We start from the raw sequence: 22,728 nt of genomic DNA on the forward strand, positions 1-22,728 counted from the left end.
CTTTCTCTAAGAATAGTGAGATTTGTGTGGGTTTTGTGTATTTAACTTGCCCTAGACAGTTCCTCCCTGGCAAGCTCAGTGGTAGCCTTAAAAATAGGCTTGGCAGCTTATGACAAGAGCCTCGGGTGATAACTGACGTCATAAATAAGAGTGTCAATTGTTAAATCAACAACAGGAGTCACTGTGCACTTACTCCCCATGTAGGATCTCTGTCCTTAATGTGTGGTACTATGTGAATTAATGGTATAACTAGTACTCAAACAATACTTTATACTTTGTGTTTCTGTGTGGGTGCGAACTGCTGAAATCTTTACTTAGTATATACTAAGTTGATCTTCTGTATATAAAGAGAATTGAGAATGAATCTTGATGAAGAATGGGATGAGAAAGGGAATGGGAGATGGGATGACTGCAGGTGGGAGGGAGGTTATGGGGGGAAAAAGCCACTATAATCCAGAAGTTGTACATTGGAAATGTATATTTATTAAATAAAAGTTAAAAAAAAGAAACATCTGCTTTAGGAATAGACTGATGTCTTAGCAATATTTGGGTTTAGGTTTTTGGATTGTGGATTAATTTTATTTTTGATTTGTTGCTTCTCAAAATTTTTTAAAATTATGAGATGTATTACTTGCATACTCAAAGTCATATGTAACCATGTGAATGTTGGATAATGTTTGAACTTTGTCTAAGTTATTTTGTCTACATTTGAACCAAATCAGGAATTATAATAAGAAAAGAGAAGTATGTGTAAAATGAGCAACAACAAAAAAACCTCAAACTCTCCAAAAAAAATAGCCTGTATGCCCAGTATCAGAGAGAGTGAGGGAGAGGGATAGAGGGATAGAGGGACAGAGGGACAGAGGGAGGGAAGGAGGGAGGGAGGGGGAGAGAGAGAGAGAGAGAGAGAGAGAGAGAGAGAGAGAGAGAGAATGAAAATGAATGGAGATGAGGGCCGGCGCCGTGGCTCACTAGGCTAATCCTCCGCCTAGCGGCGCCGGCACACCGGGTTCTAGTCCCGGTCGGGGCGCCAGATTCTGTCCAGGTTGCCCCTCTTCCAGGCCAGCTCTCTGCTGTGGCCAGGGAGTGCAGTGGAGGATGGCCCAGGTGCTTGGGCCCTGCACCCCATGAGAGACCAGGAAAAGCACCTGGCTCCTGGCTCCTGCCACCGGATCAGCGCGGTGCGCCGGCCGCAGTGCGCTGGCCGCGACGGCCATTGGAGGGTGAACCAATGGCAAAGGAAGACCTTTCTCTCTGTCTCTCTCTCTCACTGTCCACTCTGCCTGTAAAAAAAAAAAGAAAGAAAAAAAAAGAAAATGAATGGAGATGAGCATGCAGAATGAAGCTGAGCCTCTCCAAAGTGCATCCCAGTGAGCTGTCAGAATCTTGGGCCATCTTCCACTGCTTTCCCAGGCCATAGCAGAGAGCTGGATTGGAAGTGGAGCATCCAGGTCTCAAACCGGCACCTATATGGGATGCTGGCGCTTCAGGCCAGGGCTTTAATCTGCTGTGCCACAGCACCAGCCGTGTCTCTGACTTTCAAATAAATGAATAAATCTTAAAGAAAAAAGTAAAAGAACAAAAAAACCCTAAAGCCAATGAAGAGAATACTTTAAGAGAAGCATACGGTGCAGAGGAAGAATTACCTTAAGAGAAAAGAAGACCTCTTGCCACACAGATGAGAATATGGTGCAGATGAAAAGATTATGAGAAGAAAAGTGTAATAGTTGCAGGAAGTGACAATGTGAAAACTTGTGAACCCTTACAAAACACCCCCAAAGGGCAGACCTGAGTTGTTCTCTTCATCTGTAAGGTTTATGCCTCTCTCTGAGTTTGGGGAGATGCTGTTTGGATTCCAGGACACACCACAGAGGGAGGACTGTGCCAGCAGTGTGCAAATGCAGGTGTATCCACAGCTTGCCTGAAGGAGGCTATGCCCATGGCTGACCTTCAGTGTACGACCACACCCAGCTCACCTACAGTGTCAACAGTGGGGCGAATATCTGAGGAGGGAGAAAGCCTGGACTCTCCTCCTAGTCACCCACAGTGCTTGTGAGTAACAGACGAGTGAGCATGTGGATGTGCTCTGTCTGGATAAGGGAGCCCCTCTCTACACTCTAGAGTCCTTCCACTACTAAACTATGAAACTTGTTTTGTGAGGACCAATGAAGTGACTAAAACAATTTTTAGAAAGAAGCCAATGAGTTAAGACTTAATGTACATGTGTGGGGAGCAACTCGGACTAGACTAAGTTACTGGAATTAAGACTTATTCTATGCATCTGCTCTCCCACAATATGGCGCTGGGAGAGGAGCAAACAGCTTCTACCCAGCTGCCTTTCACCAACTTGACAAGCTGCAGGAGCTGCTCCTGATTGGAGGAGAGCAGCGTACTCGGCGTGTGGGTAGCAGAGTTGGGATTGGTGGAAGAGGACTATAAAGGAGGAGAGAGACAACATGCACCAGGAACATCTATCTGAAGGAACACCTGTGCAGCCCCCGAGAGAGCCGGCCGGCGGTGTGCCGCTCCCCCGCAGAAGTGGGGAAAGCGGCAGGGGGAACCGCCCTTCCACGGAGGTGGAAGGGACGGTAGCCAACCCGGGAAGAACCAGCAGCAAACCTGGGGAGGGCCGAGCAGACGAAAGAACAATGCAGGGTCCTGTGTCGTTCCTCCACGAAGAGGGGGAGCGACATAATGGTGCCGTGACTCGGATAGGAAACCTAGGAGGGAAGAAGAGGGAAGAAACGGGAAGAAGTGGGAAAATACCGGAGAGAGAGACTAGCAAAGAACCTAGGGAAAAGCCGGATGGAAAAGGTGCCGGAAGAAGCTATTGAAAGCCTAGGCATAGACTCGGATACGGACTGTGGGAAAGAAGTTAGGATTTAAAGTGAAAGCAAGAAGAAACTTAGACTCAGATACGGACTGCAGGTTGAAAGCGAAAGTGAAACCTAGAAGAAACTTAGACTCGGATACGGACTGTGGGGAAAAGCCAGGAGAAATGAGAGGGGATTGTTGTTGGAAGAAAAGTTAGGAAACATACCGGGTAGAGAAAAATGTTAGGGAGGATGAAGCCGCGGGGGGGCAGGCTGAAGCGGAGACGTAAGCTAGCTTGGAATTCTTCAAGTCAGCCCGGGGAGCAAAAGGCGAAAATCTGGAACCAGAGGCAGAGACGTGGGCCGCCAGGTTGGAATCCGTCAGATTAGCCCGGGGAGCAAAAGACGGGAAGCCAAACTGGGGGGCGCAGACGTGAGCTAGGTTGAATTCACCAGGTTAGCCCGGGGAACTTGGACTGAATGCCGGTGGCGGAAACGTGAGCTGGGCTGTGTGACTCGCGGAAGCCGCCACGCGCAGAGAGAGCGCGCGGGGCACAAACGGGGAGAGCGCACGGGGTGCGAATAGAAGCCGGTAAGCTGCGCAGAGCCGGGAAGCCACCGCAGGGCGGGCCCCGGGAAGCCGCGCAGAGCCGGGAAGCCGCCGCGGGGGAGGCGCCGAGAAGCAGCCTCGGGGCGGGCGCCGGGAAACCGCGGGGATAAGAGAAACAAGTTTAGAAGTAAAATGAGAGAAATAGGAATGCTGGCAGATAGAAGTAAAATAGGAGAAATAGGAATGCCCGGAGGTAGAGAAATAGAGAAAAATAAGGCCTCCCCACAACACGGCAATGAGAGAGCTTGGATTCGGTCTGCCTGATTAGTAAGACGATAAGCACCTGCAGGCAGCTAGCAGCTTATGCGCTGCAGGTCACCGAAGACAGGCACGAATTAACATCAATAAGTCTCCCCACAATACGGCAATGAGAAGGCTTGGATTCGGTTTGCCTGATTGGTAGGGCTTGTAAGCACCTGCAGGCAGTTCTAGCAGAGCAGAGCATGCGCTGCAGGGCACCGAACACAGGCACGCATCAGCGCCTAAAAACCTCCTCACAACATGGCGAAGAGAGGACCCGGATTCAGTTTGCCTGATTGGTAGGGCTTGTAAGCACCTGTGGGCAACTCTAGCAAGCAGAGCAGTGTGTGTGCTGTGGGGCACCAAAGACAGGCGCGTATCAACGCCAAAAATAAAAAGAAAGGGGGATCTGTGGGGAGCAACTGGGAGCAACTCGGACTAGACTAAGTTACTGGAATTAAGACTTATTCTATGCATCTGCTCTCCCACAATATGGCGCTGGGAGAGGAGCAAACAGCTTCTACCCAGCTGCCTTTCACCAACTTGACAAGCTGCAGGAGCTGCTCCTGATTGGAGGAGAGCAGCGTACTCGGCGTGTGGGTAGCAGAGTTGGGATTGGTGGAAGAGGACTATAAAGGAGGAGAGAGACAACATGCACCAGGAACATCTATCTGAAGGAACACCTGTGCAGCCCCCGAGAGAGCCAGCCGGCGGTGTGCCGCTCCCCCGCAGAAGTGGGGAAAGCGGCAGGGGGAACCGCCCTTCCACGGAGGTGGAAGGGACGGTAGCCAACCTGGGAAGAACCAGCAGCAAACCTGGGGAGGGCCGAGCAGACGAAAGAACAACGCAGGGTCCTGTGTCGTTCCTCCACGAAGAGGGGGAGCGACATAAATGAATGAAGCAGAAGAAATAAAGTATACTTAATGTTTAGAATTATCAATTACTGCTGATTTTCCATAATATATTTCATTTCTGATTTCACTGAAAGATTTGATGAGTATTACTATTCAAGAATGTTATGTCACTGGTAAGCTCTTGGCATGTCTTTGAGGTAGATTTCATATTCACAATAGATTGATCCTACCACACTGCTGTTTTACACAGAGACTTCATTCAGAAGAATGTTTACTGGGCTGCATGTAGTACATGCAAAGTAAGGGTGAATGCAGATTTTGCTGAGCATGAGCCTAACCTAATTTGGGGAATCCCTTATAATGAAACATGCAGAATTATGAATATAAAAATTGCTCCAGCCCCTCCCAGGACCTTGGAAGGGGCACGTGCAAGCGTAAAGCCTTGAAGCTTAGGCTCCAGTTCATGATGAATCCAGCTCAGCTGGCACTCTTTTCTGGACTCTGTAATGCAGTGAACAGCATTGTTTTCACTTTAAAAACCCTCATCTTTGGTCATAAGATCACTGGTGTCTTCCTGGGGCAACGGGGATAGCAAAAGTTTCCTTGAAGCAGATTTGTCTAATAAAAGAATATGTCCCCAAATAAAGGAGACCCGCTCCCAACACACACTTGGTGTATTACAGCCATTGTGCCAATTTTTGAAGCAACCATGAGTTAGATATGTTCAGATCGCATGATAAGAGGATTAGTTTCCAATACCAGCTAGCTCTGGTTTTTGCATCACCATGAAGCAAATGCTTTTTTTCTTTGGCTTAAGATGGACACAGAAACTTGAGATAAATGAACTGGTGCCTCATGCACTGTACGCCATCCCTAGCTCTGCTCCTACTTTTTCAGCTCAACTCTCTGGCCTTGCTGCACAGATGCTAGCATGGCTGTCACTCATTTTCCCATCAATGTCCAACTTCCCCCTGCTGGCATGAAAGTCTCTGGAGACAAAGCTTCTGTCCTGTTCCAGTTTGTACCCCCAGCACTTAATACAGCACCTGGCACTCGGTGGGCCTGGCACTCAGTGAATGTTCTTAAATGAATTCATTACTTTTCATCCACTGTGATTCCACAGATTTTCTCCCTGTGTTGTCTACAGAAAGCTGTACTGGAACTCGGCCCCTTAGGAGGGAATCTAATGGAATGATATATGTTGAGGCCATTTTTACTGATGCTACCAAAACCACTTGGTGTTGGGGCTCCAGGAACCAGCTCCCGGTGTGTGGGTGAAGTAAAAACAGACTCTCAGTGTTCTTCCTCAAGATCTGCAGGCACTGTTGGTCCATCCCCAACACATCCTAAAACCTTCCCTCATAACCAGAATGAATTGTGTTTGGCTGGGATTCTGAACCACAGAACAGGTGGATAGTCTTTCAACATCAGGTTTAGTGGAGAATCTGTATCTTGAATCTAATATTCCCTTGGGCCATTGAACATCACAGAATTGTTGAGTTGAAAGTGAATAAAACTCACTTTCTGTTGCAGTTTAGTCAGGACAAAATATGTGGGATTAGGCTAGAGCAGTGTATTTTCTTATTTTTTTAACACTACAGTTTAACATATATGCCACTTCTTCCTATTTCAAAAGTTATTAGTATCCACAGATAATTTATAAATTGAGAGCTAAATACATTTTGGAAAAAGCTTATGATCTGGGTGGGTGATGGGGAGAGATGTGCCCTTTGGCTGGGTCCCAGGAATTATTTTTGCATTAGGATTTAAAAGCAGGTAACCCTGAGAAAGCACCAGAACCTTTTTCTCCCAGAGTACTTTGTGTTAGATTTTTGGAAAAAAAAAATGGAAATGAAGACCTTCTTTGCAGAGTTTATATACAGGGCTTAATACCCAGATAAGCATAACTATATACCATTTTTATACACAAATGGTTTTTAAATATGTATTCATCATCTATTGCACTTACACATTGTGCAAAAACTGCATTCCATGCCACGCCTGAAATGTCCCAAAGCTCAGTTCTGTCAGTAAATTGCAACCAAGATTTCTACAAAAAAAGACACGAGTGAAAGAGAATGAAGAAGAAAAAAAGAAATATTTTCAGAATACTCTTCTTTCAGGAGTGATTCTAATTTTTATAGATGAAACAATACTTCCACATTTTATCTACACACTAAAGAATTTACTGGTACTGGAAGATTTGGTTTCTGAATTATACTTGCACATTTACATTAAATTTCATCATATTATTTTCATATTACATGACATACTTGTACTGTGTGATCTTTACTTCTCTGGAACAGAGTTTCACAACTTGAATGCTATTGACATTTTGGACTCGATAATGCTTTTCTTGTGGAGGTTTGTCCTGTACATAGTAAGTGGCTTAACAGCAGGCTGGGCTTAGCTCACGCAGTGTCAGCAGCACGTGCAGGGCTGCAAGCTGTTACCTGAATGCAAAATCATGTTGGCTGAGAAGCCCTGCTCTGTGGGATTCACTCTGACTTTTGTACCTGATAGTATTTTTGCTAGAGAGGAAAAGGACCTGTTACAGAATTTTAGCAACCTTCTACTACAAATGTAAAGTAGAATCTTAACCCTATTTCAAGGTGAACAGTGAAGATTTATTAAAATTCCAAATGTGATGAAATTGTAACTTACATAGACTGCAAAAAAGGGAGTGACTCAAATGCACGTCTTTCGATAAACTCTATTTTATTGCAGGATAAATCTCTAGGAAAAGGAAAACATTGCCTTGGTTAGCTATTACCTATATAGTCAGTGGGGATAATAAAATTTGCATTTGATAATGTTGGATATGCAGTTTTTACCTAAACTGTAAAGCTTTGGACTTGTATTTGACCCTCTGGAGATACTACCCCTTCTTACAACCTCTCCTAATAGTCTCACTGTTAGAACCTTCATCAATGACATACACAACTATAGATCTTGATAGATTGTGGTGGTAAACTTTCTTGAGTGCAGAATTGATTAGATGAACTTTCATAGTCTTCATCCATTTGAAACAAGGAGCAAAGCTGTCATCTCCATTTTTAATGTCTAATATTCCAAAGAATTCTCACATTTTCACATCTTTCCTGGTTTAGTCCTAGTTTTCTAACTTCATTCAATACCAGAAAAAAAGATGCCCTTTTGAATCATTTGAAATGAAATTGGTTCTCTAATTAATTCATTATTTTGAACTGATTCAGAATTACACTTTCTGTCATACTAAAGGAAATTTATTTGTTGCTTGTTGCTTGATAGTCCATGAAAGCCATGATAGAACCGTCAGAAAACAGCATGACACTGGATTCCCACTTGAAAACACTCTTGGTGGTAGAGGACTCTTACTTCCACTGATTACAATTTGACCCTCACTTTTCACCTGCAACTCATCTGTTGGTGGCTCCATCTCTAGAATCTCCTTCTCTCACCTGTCCCACGCGCAGTCACCAGTGGGACTTGCCCTAAGTGACTCTCCGAGGCCAATATCACTAGCTGCTTACAGAAGAGGCAGATTCTCAGCCCTGTTCTAGACCGACTCAGGCAGTTACTGTGGGGGTAGGGTTCAGAGCCCCAGGTAACTGTGGTGCAAGCTCAAGTCTGTTTTAGAGCACTGCTGTGACAGCATGGTTCCCCGTGGTGACTCTTGCTCAGCATTCAAAGGCCTGGAAGACCTGGCTTCACCCTCCAGCTTTCCCTGCATCTCTGTGCCTCAGAAGCTTCCATGTTTTCCCTTTCTCCCACGATATTCTCTCCAAGACGTCTGATGATGCCCACTGCCCCCTTGGAAGTCCTGTTCAACTGGCATTGCTCCCTGGTTCCATCGTCCCTGACCCAGCCCAAAGTCTTCTCCCTCGTCTGGACTCTATATCCATTTCTTTTGATATCGTTACTTGTGCCTTCCATTTCCCCAGAGCATAAACTTCTTGAAAGCATGGATTCGGCCTTGCTCATCTACATTGCCCACTATGTTTAAAACTGACTCATGGAAATAGACTCAGGTGTTTATTAAATGAAGGAATGGTTGAGTAGGTAGAAGAAGGAAAAGTGAATTTTTAAAAAGCAGTGTGGTTTTATTATTCCCTGGTCCCTCTGCAGCACTCTGTCAGCTACATAGTGCTTATTGGGTATTGGTTTGAGCTTGTGTATTTGTTTCCCCTGCAAGATTGTGAGCTCTTGGGAAGGTGGGATCCTGTCTTACTCATTTATGTGTCTCCAGTACTAGGCAAAGTGTTTGGCTTTCTCTTTCAGCTTTAGACAATTGATTGGCATTTTGAAAATGAAGTGAATACATATGCTAGCATAAACTAATTAGGCTACAAAGGATTTTCCAGCAGAAACAATGAAGGGCCTATTCTACCAGCAGTAGTCTCATTTGTTTTTCTCCAAACCATGTTTGCAAGGTTCCGGAGCCCAGATGGGAAAGGTGCTCAAGAGAAACCATGCAGATGTGGTTGTCCCCGTATGGCCTAGAAGTTCTGATCATCATTCAAAGGAGTGTTGTGAGTATCACATGCTATGTTCCTTAAGCCTTGTACTTTTGAGACAAGAATCTATTTGCTGAAGAGGCCCAGTAATTAGCCTAATAAGGATTAATGATGTACACTTCCCAATACTATGTAGCTATTGTTTTAATTATCTATTTCCAACATGGGTATAATAGTTCCTTAATGGAAATCATTAATGCCAAATCTGTTCTCTTGGTAGCTTAGTATTCTTGATAATATTGTTTATATAATTTACCTGTTTAGCAAGTCACTTAATGGCTAAAGGTTAACTTATTCAAGATTAGATCATCTAACAACTTTCAGTTGATGGCATTCAAATTAATGTTGTTGGTTTATGTTTTCTTCCCTTTGTTGTATTAAACCAACTTGTTCAAACCTTGTTTGTAAAGGCCAGATGATAAATGTTTGAGACTTGGTCGGCCACATATTGTCTCTGTTGTATTTTCTTGTTTCTTTGTTTCTCTTTACAGTCCTTTATAAATATAAAACTCATTCTTAACTTAGGACCTGTATGAAGACAGACCTTGGATCCAATTTCATCCATTGCTTGTAAATTAAATACAAATATAATCCGCGGCTCACTAGGCTAATCCTCCGCCTTGCGGCGCCGGCACACCGGGTTCTAGTCCTGGCCTGGGCGCCGGATTCTGTCCTGGTTGCCCCTCCTCCAGGCCATCTCTGCTGTGGCCAGGGAGTGCAGTGGAGGATGGCCCAGGTACTTGAGCCCTGCACCCCATGGGAGACCAGGAGAAGCACCTGGCTCCTGCCATCGGATCAGCGCGGTGCTCCGGCCGCAGCGCACTGGCCGCGGCGGCCATTGGAGGGTGAACCAATGGCAAAGGAAGACCTTGCTCTCTGTCTCTCTCTCTCTCTCTCACTGTCCACTCTGCCTGTCAAAAAAAAAAAAAACCACAAAGCACATAGTAGGTATTCCATGTTAGAGATATGAGACCCTACAGTGTAGACTTCCAGAAGAAACCTTGGAGATTATCCAGCTGGGACCCATATTTGTTTTCTAGATAATGTAACTAAAATCTCATAAATAAGTATGATTAACTGACTTACAAGTGTTGGAGGGACAGCAGGCCTTCAAATGAGTCCTTATGTAATTCAGTCAAGTCATTTTCACTGAGGATTCTGGAAAATGAAAGAGGTACTTCTGAATCAAAATGACAACTGCAGCTGTTTGCTTCATAGGACTAACTCTGTATGTAGAGGAAACTTTGGTAATGGTGCTGTTTAAATACCCAGATTCTAATTTACTTCTAGGGTGGCAATGTCTGTTGTATTTTAATTTAAACCATTTTTCCCACTCTCCCTTTTTTGTCCATCTCTATACACCTATCCGTCCTTCCCACCAAATCATAAATGTAATGTCTGCTCTGTAGGTCACAATGTCCCTGTTAGAACCTAACACTGGGAGGCACCAAGATTGGCAGAACTGCCATTTCCTTCTGTTTTTTCCCCAAGCCCTACTACCGAAGCCCCATGTTTGAGGTATGCCGGGGCTACAAGTTAAGGTTGACCAGGGAGGCAGTAATGATGGCTGAGTATTTAAATCCCTGCCATCTATGTAGGAGAACAAGACTGAGTTTGAGGTTCCTGAGTTTGACTGACCCAGTCTCACCACTACAGGCATCTGGGGAGTGAACAGTGTATGATAGCATGCTGCCTTTGCCTCTCAAATAAGAAAAAATTAAATTTTCTTCCCCTTCCCTTTATCCCTTAGCCTTTCCAACTCCCGTCTTCACTCTTCAGAGGAAACTAGTGTTATTTACTTTTGTGTCAGATGACTCTGATTTTTCCTTTTTCCAAAGATTTATTTATTTATTTGAAAGTCAGAGTTACACACAGAGAGAAGGAGAGGGGAGAAGGGAGAGGGGAGAGGGGAGAGGAAGGTCTTCCATCCGCTGGTTCACTCCCCAATTGGCCACAAAGGCTGGAGCTGTGCTAATGAGGAGCCAGGAGCTTCCTCCAGGTCTTCCCATGTGGGTGCAGGGGCCCAAGGACTTGGGCCATCTTCCACTGCTTTCCCAGGCCATAGCAAAGAGCTGGATTGGAAGTGGAGCAGCTGAGACTCGAACCGGCACCCATATGGGATGCTGGCACTGTGGGTGGTGGCTTTACCTGCTATGCCACAGTGCCAGCCCTGACTTTGATTTTTCTTACAAGTTTGGGACATCTTTAAATGAAGCATAACCAAAATATATACAAACTGTGTGTATTGCATTTAAGAAACATCATAAATTAAAAGTCACAACTGCCTGATTCTAGCATTTTCCCATCAGAAATGAGATAGTAGGCTAAGGGGAAACTTTTATCTTTTTTAAAAAAGATTTTATTTATTTGTTTCAGAGTTATAATTACAGATGGAGAGAAGGAGAGACAGAAAGGTCTTCTCTCCACTGGTTCACTCCCCAAATGGCTGCAATGGCTGTAGCTGGGCCAATTGGAAGCCAGGAGCCAGGATCCATGAGCCTCTTTGGGGTCTCCTACATGGGTGCACAGACCTAAGTGCTTGGGCCATCCTCTACTGCATTCTCAGGCCATAGCAGAGAGTTGGATTTAAAGTGGAGCAGCTGGGACTAGAACTGGTGCCCGTACAGGATACCAGCGCCGCAAGTAGCAGCTTAGCCCACTGCACTACTGCAGCACTGCACAGGCCCTGGGAAAATTTATCTTAAAGTGATCATAACCCTTCTCCTTTGTCTGTTATATGTCTTGTTTGTATTCAGAAATAATTTATGATGTCTGTACAAGTTGTCCCAGTGATATAACACGCAAACTGTCGTGAAAAATGTCAATTAATTCCTTTTTTTTATTATGTTACACTCAGCACTTCAAAATTTCTAGTTCACTGGCCTAGGTGACATGATAGATTTTTATTTTTAGTTAATTACTTTGAATGTTAAGTATTTTCCCCCAAAATTGGGAGTCTAAACTGATTCCTTTCAAAAATCAGTAAGGAAAAGATAATTCAACAAATGGACAGTGGACAAAACCTCAACGAAACATAGATGTTCAATAAGTATATAAAGACATTTAAATTTATGAGTAATCAGAGAAATCCAGATTCAGCTGGGAACCCTTTTATTTGCCAGTCACATTAGCAAAAAGACAAAGAGCATCCCGAGGTGAAAAGGTGAAGGGAAGAGTCAGTGTTGGGGCATAGCAGGCTAAGCCGTCACTTGAGAAGCGTAAATTCCATATTGGAGAGCCTGGTTAAAGTCTTGGGCCCTCTGCTTCTGAGCCAGATGCCTGCTAGTGCACCTAGGAGGCAGCAGATGATGGCCCAAGTGCTTGATTCCTCGTCATCCCTGTGGGAGACCCAGAATCAAGTATTAGATCTTAGCTTTGGCCTGGCCCAGCCATGGCTGTTTTGGGCATTTGGGGAATAAAGCAGTGGATGGAAGATTCTCTCTTTCTCTCACTCTCTCATTTGCTCTCGCTCCATCTCCCCCTCCCCCCACTCCCATAGTTCAAGTAAACAAATACATCTTTTTAAAAAGGATGAAGGGAAATGAATGTTCTTATATTCTGTTAGCTGGAGTGTAAGTAAGTGTGCACAGCTTTTCTGAGGGCAATTAAAATTTCCTATTTCCGTAGTCTTCATCCATTTTCATTCTTTTTTTTTTGAGATTTATTTATTTATTTGAAAGTCAAGTTACACACAGAGAGAAGGAGAGGCAGAGAGAGAGAGAGAGAGGCAGAGAGAGAGAGAGAGAGAGGTCTTCAATCCACTGGCTCACTCCCCAGTTGGCCACAATGGCCAGAGCTGTGCTGATCCGAAGCCAGGAGCCAGGAGCCAGGAGCTTCTTCAAGGTCTCCCACATGGGTGCGGGGTCCCAAGCACTTGGGCCATCTTCCACTGCTTTCCCAGGCCATATCAGAGATCTGGATCAGAAGTGGAGCAGCCAGGACTCAAACCAGCGCCCATATGGGATGCTGGCATGGCTGGTGGAGGCTTTTCCCACTATGCCACAATGCTAGCTGCCCCATTTTCTTTCTAGACTTCTATTTTGCAAAATGCTTGTCCATGTTCACAAGTGTGCACAAGGATTTTCCTTGCAGCAATACATGAGAAGTGGACATAATCGAAAATCCATCAATAGAGGGATTATTAAGTAAACTGTGAAATGGCCATCCATACTATAGAATATCATGCAGGAGTTAAATGAATAGGGTAACTGACTGAGTACTAGGAGGGAAAGAAATCCAGAAGAAACCATGAAGTGAAAGAACCAAGTTGCAGGATGTTACTATTTAGGTTAAAAAAAGAAAGAAACCACACAACACAACCATTATGCTCTATGTAAATATGTTTGTAGGTAATTTTTTGGAAGGATATATGCCAAACTCAGAGCAGTAATTATTACCTCATAGGTAGGGAGTTAGGACACAATGAAGGTCTTCACTATCCCTATCACTTTTTATCTACTAAGAATGTAATGGTATTACTGATAAAATGCAAATAAATAGAAGTAGTTTCTTATTTCAAATTCTGTGCCTTGTTAAAACAACCATAGAATTATAATCAACAGATGTTGATTGTGACATGGAGAGGGAATACTTTTTCTGACATACTGACCTCAAAATAGTAGAACAAGAAAGCTCTTACAATGCAGTTAGTTTTGTGTATTCATGTTTGGGAGCGTGTACTCACAGTGTCTCAGCCCAGCGGTATGCTTTCCATACATTTTCATCAATGAAAGAAATCGAGTTTCCTTGGAAATTTCTGTAAAGGAACACAGTTCACATCCTTGAATGGGTTGGAAAAGAATGAACAGAATGAGGAAAAAAATCATGGCACCCTCATGGGGGAGTATTGAAATACAGAAATATTATCAGCTTTCTAATAAATACCAGTGCTTTTATGTTCCGTAGCTCTCTGCTTCCCAGTTTGCTCACTCAATAAATAATGAGGGGCCACTGACATAAACAATGAAGCATCCTCTCAGAAGCTTAACTTCATCTCTGTCCAGTCTCTTTGACAGTAAAGACAGTCAATCACTTTGAATATTAAGTATTTTCACCAAAATAACTCAGGTGTCTACACTGACTTCTATAAATCAGTGAGAAAAGGATAAATTATTCAAGAAAAAATGGGCAAAATGTATTGTCACCAATAAGAATAATGAAAACCTATGCAGGTATACTAGTGCTTTGGCCAAGCGCCCTCTGCTGAAATCTTTCCAAGTACTGAATGGATACAGACAATTTAAAATCAGAGGGACTAATGTGCTGATGTGGAAAGCCTTTTGGAATACAGCATAGGGTAAAAGTGCCGATCACTGAGCCAGGAGCCAAGCATTACCTCCATAGGAAAAAAAAAAAAGAGAGGAGGTTGGAAGGAAAGACGCACACCTGGGTTACAGGTAATAGAGTGAGGACCAGGGGATGATGAGGGTGTGTGGGGGTTCATACTTTCACATTTTATCCTACATTCTGTGCACTTTTTAAAAAGTGGAAAGGTGCTCATAATCGATACTTGTTTACAAGAAGCTGTTAAATGACTTATATTTAGCTTCAACTTTGAATTGCTGTGAGTGCTTAGCTTTAACTCTGTCCTCACTCCTCAGCAACAATGAACCTATTTGTTTTAGGTACACATTTTCCTGGAAGCAGGAGCAGCAATAAAACAGATACCTGTATGCTCACCTGCCTGGTGGATATGTCCTCTCGGGTTACTTTATGCTCATCAATAAAAAGTGCCTAACACTGAACACATCTCCCACTAACGGGCTCTTCTTTCTGACTGCTGTGCTTCTGCCTTATAGACCACCATCATTCTCGCTGTCATCCAGGGAAAGACTGTGGAGTCACGCATTTTTATTTTCTGTTACAATCCATCACACAATTCTTTAAGCCAGCTTTACAGATGAGGATATTGAATCCAAGCTAAATAACTTGTCCAAAGTCACAAAGCTAATCACTGGGAGACCTGTGTTCAAAGCCAGGCAACCTGGCTCCAGAATCTATCCTTAAATCTGTTGTATCATCTCTAATAAGTCGGGATGAGGGCTGTGTTGAAGAGTGGGATTAAAGCAATGAGGTAATAACATGGTGAATGTCAATAAATAATGAATCAGGAAAAGCAGTAAGGGCAATCACATGAGACTGTAGAAGAGACAGAAGAGAATAAGAGAAGGAGGATCAGGAAAGCTCACAAGCAAAGTGGCCACTTGGGGGTGAACCAACGGAAAAAGGAAGACCTTTCTCTCTGTCTCTCACTGTCCTACTCTGTCTGCCAAAACACACACATACACACACACACAGTCAACATAAGGTGGGGACTTGAGGAGGGCTCAGAAGATCTTGGGTAAAAGCTGCTGAGACAGGCAGGCTGTAGGGAACCATTAAGAAGGGAGATTCTTACAATATGCTGAAGGTGCCATTGTAGCTGTTGGGCTCTGGTACAGGAACTCTGTGAAGCTTCTGCACTGGGCTGAGGCCAGTGCATGAAAGTGTCTCATCTTTGCAGGTGCAGAGCTCACAGACATTTATGGTGGCAGCCGCATTCAGGGGTTGATCTGTGACTTCAGTTAGGGTTGAATGCTGAGTCTGAACCTGGCCTGGATGTAGATCTGTAGTCTTCTTCAGGGATGGAGAATGGCCAGCTTTTGCAGTGGGTACCAGAGTTATGGTTAGCTCCATCTTGGAAGGCTGAGCTATGACACTGGGTGATGTTGGGTGCTGAGCTTGATGCTGACCTGCTGTTGGAACTGTCATCTCATTGTCCCCTGGGGACTGAGTTACGAGCTCCTTTAGTGGCTCTGTAGACTGAGTTAGGGTCATTTGCATGGTAGTAGAAGGTGTAGCCTCTGTAGTACGTTGTGGAGTTTGGGTAATTTCCAGGTCCAGAGGCTTGACTGTGACTTGAGGCAGGTTTGTATACTGAGTCTGAATCTGGACTGGAGGTGAAAATGTCACCTCAGGGTACATTGGATAAGGAGGAGGAGATATAGACTTGAAGGCTGTAGAATGTTCATCCTGTGTAGTGGGTACCTGAGTTATGGTTGACTCTAACTTCGAAGGTTCAGCTGTGCCACTGGGTGACATTGGATGCGGAGTTTGATCTTGACTTGGTTTTGGAACTACCATCTCATAATAAACTGGAGGCTGATAGACCACTTCATTATGTGGCCCTGGAGGCTGCCCTGAAGTCTCCTGCATGGTTGGGAGTGGTTCACCCTCCACAAGGGATTCTGGAGTTAGGGTAAGTTCTACATCAAAAGGTTGAACTGTGACTTCTGTCAGGGTTGGATGCTGAGCCTGAACCTGGTCTGGTTGTGAAAGTACCTCCTCATGGAGCACAGGAGGTACTTTAGTCTTCTTCAGGGCTGTAGAATGTTCAGCCTTCCTGGTACGCTTTGCATTTATGGTAAGCACTGTGTCCAAAGGCTGAACTGTGATGTGAGGCAATGTTGGATATTGAGCTTGATTATGACCCAGTGTTGGAACTGTCACCTCTTGATGTATTGGAGATTGGGTTACACCCTCCATGGGAGGTTGACTGGAGGTCTCCTGCATGTCTGTAGAGGGTTCAGTCACCATACTGCTGGTTTCTGGAGTTATGGTAAGTCCCAGGTCCAGATGTTGAGTTGTGACTGGAGTCAGGTTTGGAGATGGAGCTGTAGTCTTGCTCAGGTCTGCAGGATGCTCAGCCTCTGTAGTAGGTTCTGTAGTAATGGTAAGTGCCAGGTCTAAAGGTTGATTTGTGACACTGGGTGATAGTGGAGGTTGATTTTGACCCTCATGATGCACTGGTGGCTGAGCTACAGATTCTTTAGGTGGAGTCTCCTGCACATTTGTGGCAAGTTCAGCCTCTGTAATGGGCTGTGGAGTTATTGTAAGTGCCAGATCAAAAGGTTGAAATGTGATGCGGGGTGATTTTGGAAACGGAGCTTGATCCTGAGCTGGTGTTGGAACTGTCACCCCCTGATATCCTGGGGGTTGAGCTATACCTTCCTTAGATGGCCCTGGAAGCTGAACTGGGGCCTCCTGCATGATTGGAGAAAGTCCGCCTTCCATTCCAGGTTGTGTAGTTATGGTGAGTTCCACATCCAAAGGTTGACCTGTGACTTTGGTCAGGTTTGGTTGCTGAGTTTGAAGCTCCTGCTGGGTTACAGATGATTGAGTGTCAGGGAAGTCTTGTGGCTTGGCTGGGGCTACATTTTGCACTGGAGCTTGTTCTGCATTCTTGAGGGGCTCTAGAGGCTCAGCTGGAGAAAGTTCCATCTTTTCAGGCAGTGCTGGAGGCTTGGCAAGAGGAGGCCCAAGCTGGGTTGGAGAAAATTCAACTTGCTTGGTGGGAACTGTAGGCTGGGCAGGTCCTTCCTGCTGACTCCAGTAAGGATAAACTTCTGGAGTGGGCTTTAGGGTTCTGGTAAGGTCAATATCCACATGTTTTGGTTTGGTTTTAGACATCCTTAAATGCTGAGTTCTGAGTATTTCTTCTGGAATATGAGGTGAAAATGTCATATTCATTGGGATAGCATCACTCATCTCTGGGAAGATATCTGAAGGCTGGTTTGTGTTTCCCTGTTGGAGTGGTAATTGGTAAGCACTCACGGGGTGCTCTAGAGGTGGAACGGAAATCCCCTGCTGGCTTGGTGAAGGTTCCTTCAGTTGTTCAGGCTGAGCTGGGACCCCTGGAAGTGGGGAGTGCTCATCCTCTTCTGGGGGCTTTGGCTGCTGAGCTGTGTCTGCCTCCTGGTCTTTCAAAGGCTCATGCTCCGTAGGGAACACTGAGGCGTGAGCTTGGGCTTCCTGATGGATTGGAGAAGGTGCAGCCTCTTCAGGGGCCTGTAAAATTTCAGCTGTTTCCTCCTGCTGGGTCATAGAGGGTTTCTCATCCTGCATAACTTCTGGAGATTGAATTGGCAGTGGTTCAACCTCTTCAAGAGGCGTTGGAGGCAGAGCTGGGACTGAGGCCTGAGTTGTTGTGACCTCGTGGCTGACTGGAAATGTTTCCACTTCTGCTGCAGGTTTTGGTGTTAGGGTCAGCTGCAGGTCTGGAGGTTTAGTAGTCACATTGGGCAAGTCGTACTGCTGAACTTGATGGTGACCGGGAGGTAAAATGGTCACTGTGTGATGACTTGGAGGCTGGGCTGGGACTTCTGTCTTCTTTCCAGAAGATTCAACCTCCTCAGAAGACTCAGAGGGCCGCCTTGGTTGCTCCTGCTCACTGATATAAGGTTCGGTCTCCATAGGAGGGACTGGAGTCAGAGCTAGGGCCTCCAGCTGGCCTGGAGGAGCTTGAGTCTCCACCAGGGCCTCCGCGTACTGAGCAATCTGCTGCTGTTCTCTGAGAGAAGGCTCTGTCTCCACAGGAGGGCCTGGAGGAGGCTGAGTCTCCACCAGAGCCTCCGCATACTGAGCTATCTGCTCCTGTTCACGGGGAGAAGGTTCTGCCTCCACGGAAGGGCGTGCAGTGTGAGCTCTGGGTGCCTTCTGGAATGGGGAAGGTTCCGTCTCTGCAGAAGGGACCGGAGTCGGCTCTGGGGGTTCCTGCTGGGCTGGAGAAGCTTCTGTCTCCAGGGAAGGGCCCAGAGTTTGATATGGGGTCTCCTGCTGGGCTGGAGAGGGTTTGTTCTCTACAGAAGACTCAACATACTGAGTGGGCTGCTCCTGATCACTAATATAGGGTTCTGTCTCCACAGAAGGGCCCGGAGTCTGAGCAGAGCCCTCCTGCTGCGCTGGAGAAGAGTCCCGCTCCATGGTGGGCTCCGGAGTTATGGTCAGCGCCACATCCGCAGGCTTGATGGTAACATTGGGCAGGTTATAACGGTGAACTTGATTCTGATCTGGAGACCAGTCCGTCCCCTTCTGAATCTGTGGAGTCTGAGCTATGATAGTCTCTTCAGGAGATTCTAGCGCTTGAGCTCGGGGATCTTGCTGTACTGGAGATTTGACTTCCACAGGGAGTGCCGAAGGCTTCTCCGGGGCTTCCAGTTGGCTTCTAGAAGGTTCGATCTCTGGAGACTCAGAAGGCTGAGCAGGCTGCTCCTGATTGCTGAAGGAATATTCAGTGTTCACAGGCAGGCCTGGAGGCTGAGCTGGGGCCCCCTGCTGGCCTACAGATGGGCTGACTTCCTCAGCATACTCTGAGGGCTGAGCTGTGGCATCGTTTTGGGTAGAGAAAGGTCCAGTCTCCTCAGGGAGATCTGAGGTCTGAGCTAGACCCTCTTGAGTCCAAGATTCCACCCTCCCAGGGAATTCCGGAATCTGCACTGGGGCCTCTTGTTGGGCTGAGGGGAGTCCCACTCCCTCAGGATGCCCCAGAGGCTGAGCTGGAGCCTGCTCCGTGCTTGGAGTAGACTGAACTTCCTCACCTGCCCCTGAGGCTTCTGTCAGCTCCGTGTCTGCAGGTTTCAGTGTGACGCTGGGGAAGTTTGCTTGGAGAGCTACAATCTGAGGTGAGGATGGAGTGTTAGGATCGTGATACACTGATGCCTGACCTGCTACTTCTGCAGTAGCAAATGGATTCTGAGCGGGGGCCTCCTGCTGCAACGGAGATGCTTCTTCCTCGGGCTGCTGCAGGTCTGCACCTGGGCCCTCTTGCTGGGGTGAAGAAAGTTCATCTGGTTCAACGGGCTGTGGAGGCGGAACTTGTTCTTCTTGCTGTGCAGAGGAGGATTGGATGGGCTCCTGAGTCTCTGGATTTTGAGTCTGGCCTTCCATCAGGAATTGAGATGGTTCAGCCTGCTCAGAGGGCTGTGCAGGTTCTCCTGGGTTCTCCTGGGATTCTGTAGGAAAACCACCAGGATAGACCCCATAGTCAGCCGGCAAAACTTGATTTTGACCCTGAAGCTTGGCCGCTTTGTCTGGAGTTCCAACACCAACCTTAGGAAGCCGTCGACGCCGAGCTAGATCTTTCTTGGGGGTCAGGGGTGAAACAATCAACTTGTTTCCTTGTGAACTCTGTCTAGAGGCGGAACGAGTGCTTCCAATGACTGGTGAGCATTTCCTTCCAGTCGAGGAGGCAGAGCCGGAGGCTGATCCTGATCCCCGTCTAGCACGGGAATGGCCTCTGGTAGCCTCTGTTGTCGAGTCAGCCTATTGAAATACCTGTACGGACCAGGACCAGCAAGCTGTTCTGGCTCTGGGGGCAGTTCCAGAAAAAGGAAGCAAACTCACAGTGGACTCTTGAGGCGAGGTCAGCACCCGGGAGGGAGCAGAAGACCCCAGGTCATCAAAGCCGCCAGGGTCTGCCATGGGTGTGAGCGAGTCAGGCGATTCAGGTGGGACATTCAAGGAGTGGGAAGACCAGGGCTCAGAGAGCCAAGGGATCTGGACTGGGAGCCCCTGGTCTTCCCGCGTGGGGTCTCCTAAGTGATGGGAAAGTGCAGGTCTCCTGTCCTCACCTTACTCGACTCCTGCTCTTTCTGTCCACTCGGGGCTTCTGTACTCTCATTGATATAGGTCTCGGTCCTCCACTGCTCTGTGTCCCATTCTTTCTTGGCTATCTTTTCTTCCTGCTGCTCACTGAGGAGCTTCATCAGGATGCCTGTTTTGGAGATGAGCTTGGCACAGGGCAGTTGCACCTGGGCCTCAGAGCAGTCCATTTTCAGAGTGCGGATGATGTGAGAAATGAGCTTTTTCATGTCCGTGTTGGGGATGAGGGACTGTAGCTGCTGATTCAGCTGAATTTCAAACTGTTGCCCCTGGGACAGCATCACGGGGTAGGTGAAGCCTGCGGGCATGGTGGGGGCTTCAGTGCCCTCGCTGGGGTATTCCCACTGTGTTTCCTTGGTTTGGTCCACAGTCGGCATTAGGTCGAACTCGGTCCCAGCAGAATCTGTAGCTGAAGGATCTGTGTGCATTTTGTCGCCAGGGAGCGTTTCTTCATGTGCAGTGGTGTTTTCTGTCAAAACATTTTCTTCGAAAACACGCCCTCCGGAATGGTTTTCCTCCCTAGTGTCTTCTATAGAAGGTTCTCTCAGAGGAGGACTCCCCTGAGAATGCAGGCCTCCAGGGGATGAGAAAGCCTCTCCGGAGGGGGAGTTTATGAGACTCCGCAGTGCAGGGAACGGAGGCCTCTTCCCAGCCGTCAGCCTGTTGAGGGAATTTTTCCTTCTGAACTTTCGACTCAGTTTGGCCTTGGGGGTTCGGAGGACCAGGTGAGAGCAAGTTTTATGAAAGCGGTAATTCTGTCTGGAATGCCAGATTGGTTTCCCTGCCGCCTTATTTTTGGCTCTAGCATTGGCATCTTCTAAGACAAAAATGGTGTAGGTTAAGTCCTCCTTTGTTGTTGATCTCAGAGAGAGATTTTGCAGGGGAGGTAGAAGGCCTGCCCAGGATGTGTTTCTTCAGGAAAGAGGAGGCTGCAGCCTCACGTTCCTTTGTGAGCAAGGGCTCCGTGTGCAAGGAGTTTCCGGCCACCTGCCTGGGCCTCTGAGCCACTTGAAGCTCCTTCAGCTCCCTGGAGCCTGCTCTCCCAAGCCTTCTTCCCCCAATGCTCTCCGCAAAGGGCCAGGTGCCCCGTCTCCTCCCGAGGCTCTTCCTCATCTCCTGGAGGTGCCTTTCCCGTAAGCCCTTTGGCCCCTTGATGACTTTTTTCACTCTCTGCAGCCTGTACCCCACACTTGGCATGGTTGCCAGGCTGTTCTCCTGTGACGGGGCAGTTTCTGATTTCTTTTGGAGGATTTGAGGGTTAAATTGATGACCTAACAGGATAGGCTGCATAAGCATGGCCTTTTCTTCCTTCTTAACCTTATCGATTTTTTTCTTGAATTACTTCATGTAACAAATTCTCCAGAAAATAGAGCTTTCTCAACTTATTTCTGTAAGGATGAGAGGGCCTTCTTATGTGGGTTTTCACGTAGCTCAGGGACTTATCTCTATCTTGCACATTTGAAAAAAGCAGTGTAATGAATGGTAATAATGTTGATTCTACATTTTGTAGATTTTCCTCTGAGAAATAAGGCAATATATAATTCAGTGCAGTAATAACATCACTTTCATTGTTGAAGTCCCGCTGTTCACTCATGCGGCCTGGGAAGTCCACACTGTTTCTCTCTGATACTGGGTTCCCTGGCTCAATAGTCAGCTGCTTGCTGGTGTTGTTCTTCCGGGCTTGCAATATCTTCATGAATGCCCCCTTTGGGTTCCCTATAGATGCTTCTTCAACTGTCAAAAAAAGAAGAGACTGCTTTTTGGCACAGAAGACTGATGGGACAGCTTTATGTCAGTCCACAGCCCTACACTCTGATCAATTAAATTAGGAGTCAAATCCAATATTTGGGGTACCATTGAGACTTTAGAGAGAAAAGTAAAACCAAACTCAAACCTATGAAATGGCAACAACAAAGGAGAAAAAGATATTTTTGAGAGTGGCATTCAAAGAGTTCGCAGTGTTAAAAAGCAGTAACTATGATCAGTATTATTTCATTGGTTTCCAATGACCAACCACTCCAGGCTTAGAATAAGGCTGGAGGACAAATGGCCCCACCCAGCTGCCCCTTCTGTGGCTCTGCCCCTGCTTCTCAGCCACATCATTCTACAGTCCTGCCTCATGCTGAGGGAGCACAGGCTTCCTCCTTCCCTCCCTCCCTCCCTGTGGCCCTGTGTTCTTGCTACCATCACAGGTGTCCATGGCAAGAGATAGGCATGTAAGGGGAGTGAGGGCAGAGGTGGTCAAGCCAAGGGGCCTTGCTCCTCACCTCAGTGTGTTCTTTCCCACCCTTGTAAAG

General features: G+C 46.4%; 2 protein-coding genes across 2 annotated transcripts in view; both read right to left on the reverse strand.

Annotated features, from left to right (window-relative positions):
- Nucleotides 1-19,717, reverse strand: part of LOC138845945 (leucine-rich repeat-containing protein 37A3-like) — a 34,829-nt gene extending 15,112 nt beyond the window's left edge. Inside the window, exons 1-6 of the mRNA XM_070059994.1 lie at nucleotides 19,495-19,717; nucleotides 15,411-19,152; nucleotides 13,698-13,769; nucleotides 10,100-10,171; nucleotides 7,182-7,253; nucleotides 6,487-6,567 (exon numbers count right to left, since the gene is read on the reverse strand). Coding sequence (XP_069916095.1) covers nucleotides 6,487-6,567; nucleotides 7,182-7,253; nucleotides 10,100-10,171; nucleotides 13,698-13,769; nucleotides 15,411-19,152; nucleotides 19,495-19,717 — 4,262 coding nt within the window. The remainder of the gene's footprint in view (nucleotides 1-6,486; nucleotides 6,568-7,181; nucleotides 7,254-10,099; nucleotides 10,172-13,697; nucleotides 13,770-15,410; nucleotides 19,153-19,494) is intronic.
- Nucleotides 19,718-20,087: 370 nt separating this feature from the next.
- On the reverse strand, nucleotides 20,088-21,976 carry LOC138845946 (leucine-rich repeat-containing protein 37A2-like). Its single transcript, XM_070059995.1, is given in 3 exon segments — nucleotides 20,088-20,104; nucleotides 20,625-21,280; nucleotides 21,282-21,976. Coding segments are annotated over 3 exon segments (1,119 nt in total). The 5' UTR covers nucleotides 21,728-21,976.
- Between the last annotated feature and the right edge of the window lie 752 nt (nucleotides 21,977-22,728).

This window comes from Oryctolagus cuniculus, chromosome 17 (genome assembly GCF_964237555.1).
Source record: "Oryctolagus cuniculus chromosome 17, mOryCun1.1, whole genome shotgun sequence".
Lineage (NCBI taxonomy): Eukaryota > Metazoa > Chordata > Mammalia > Lagomorpha > Leporidae > Oryctolagus > Oryctolagus cuniculus.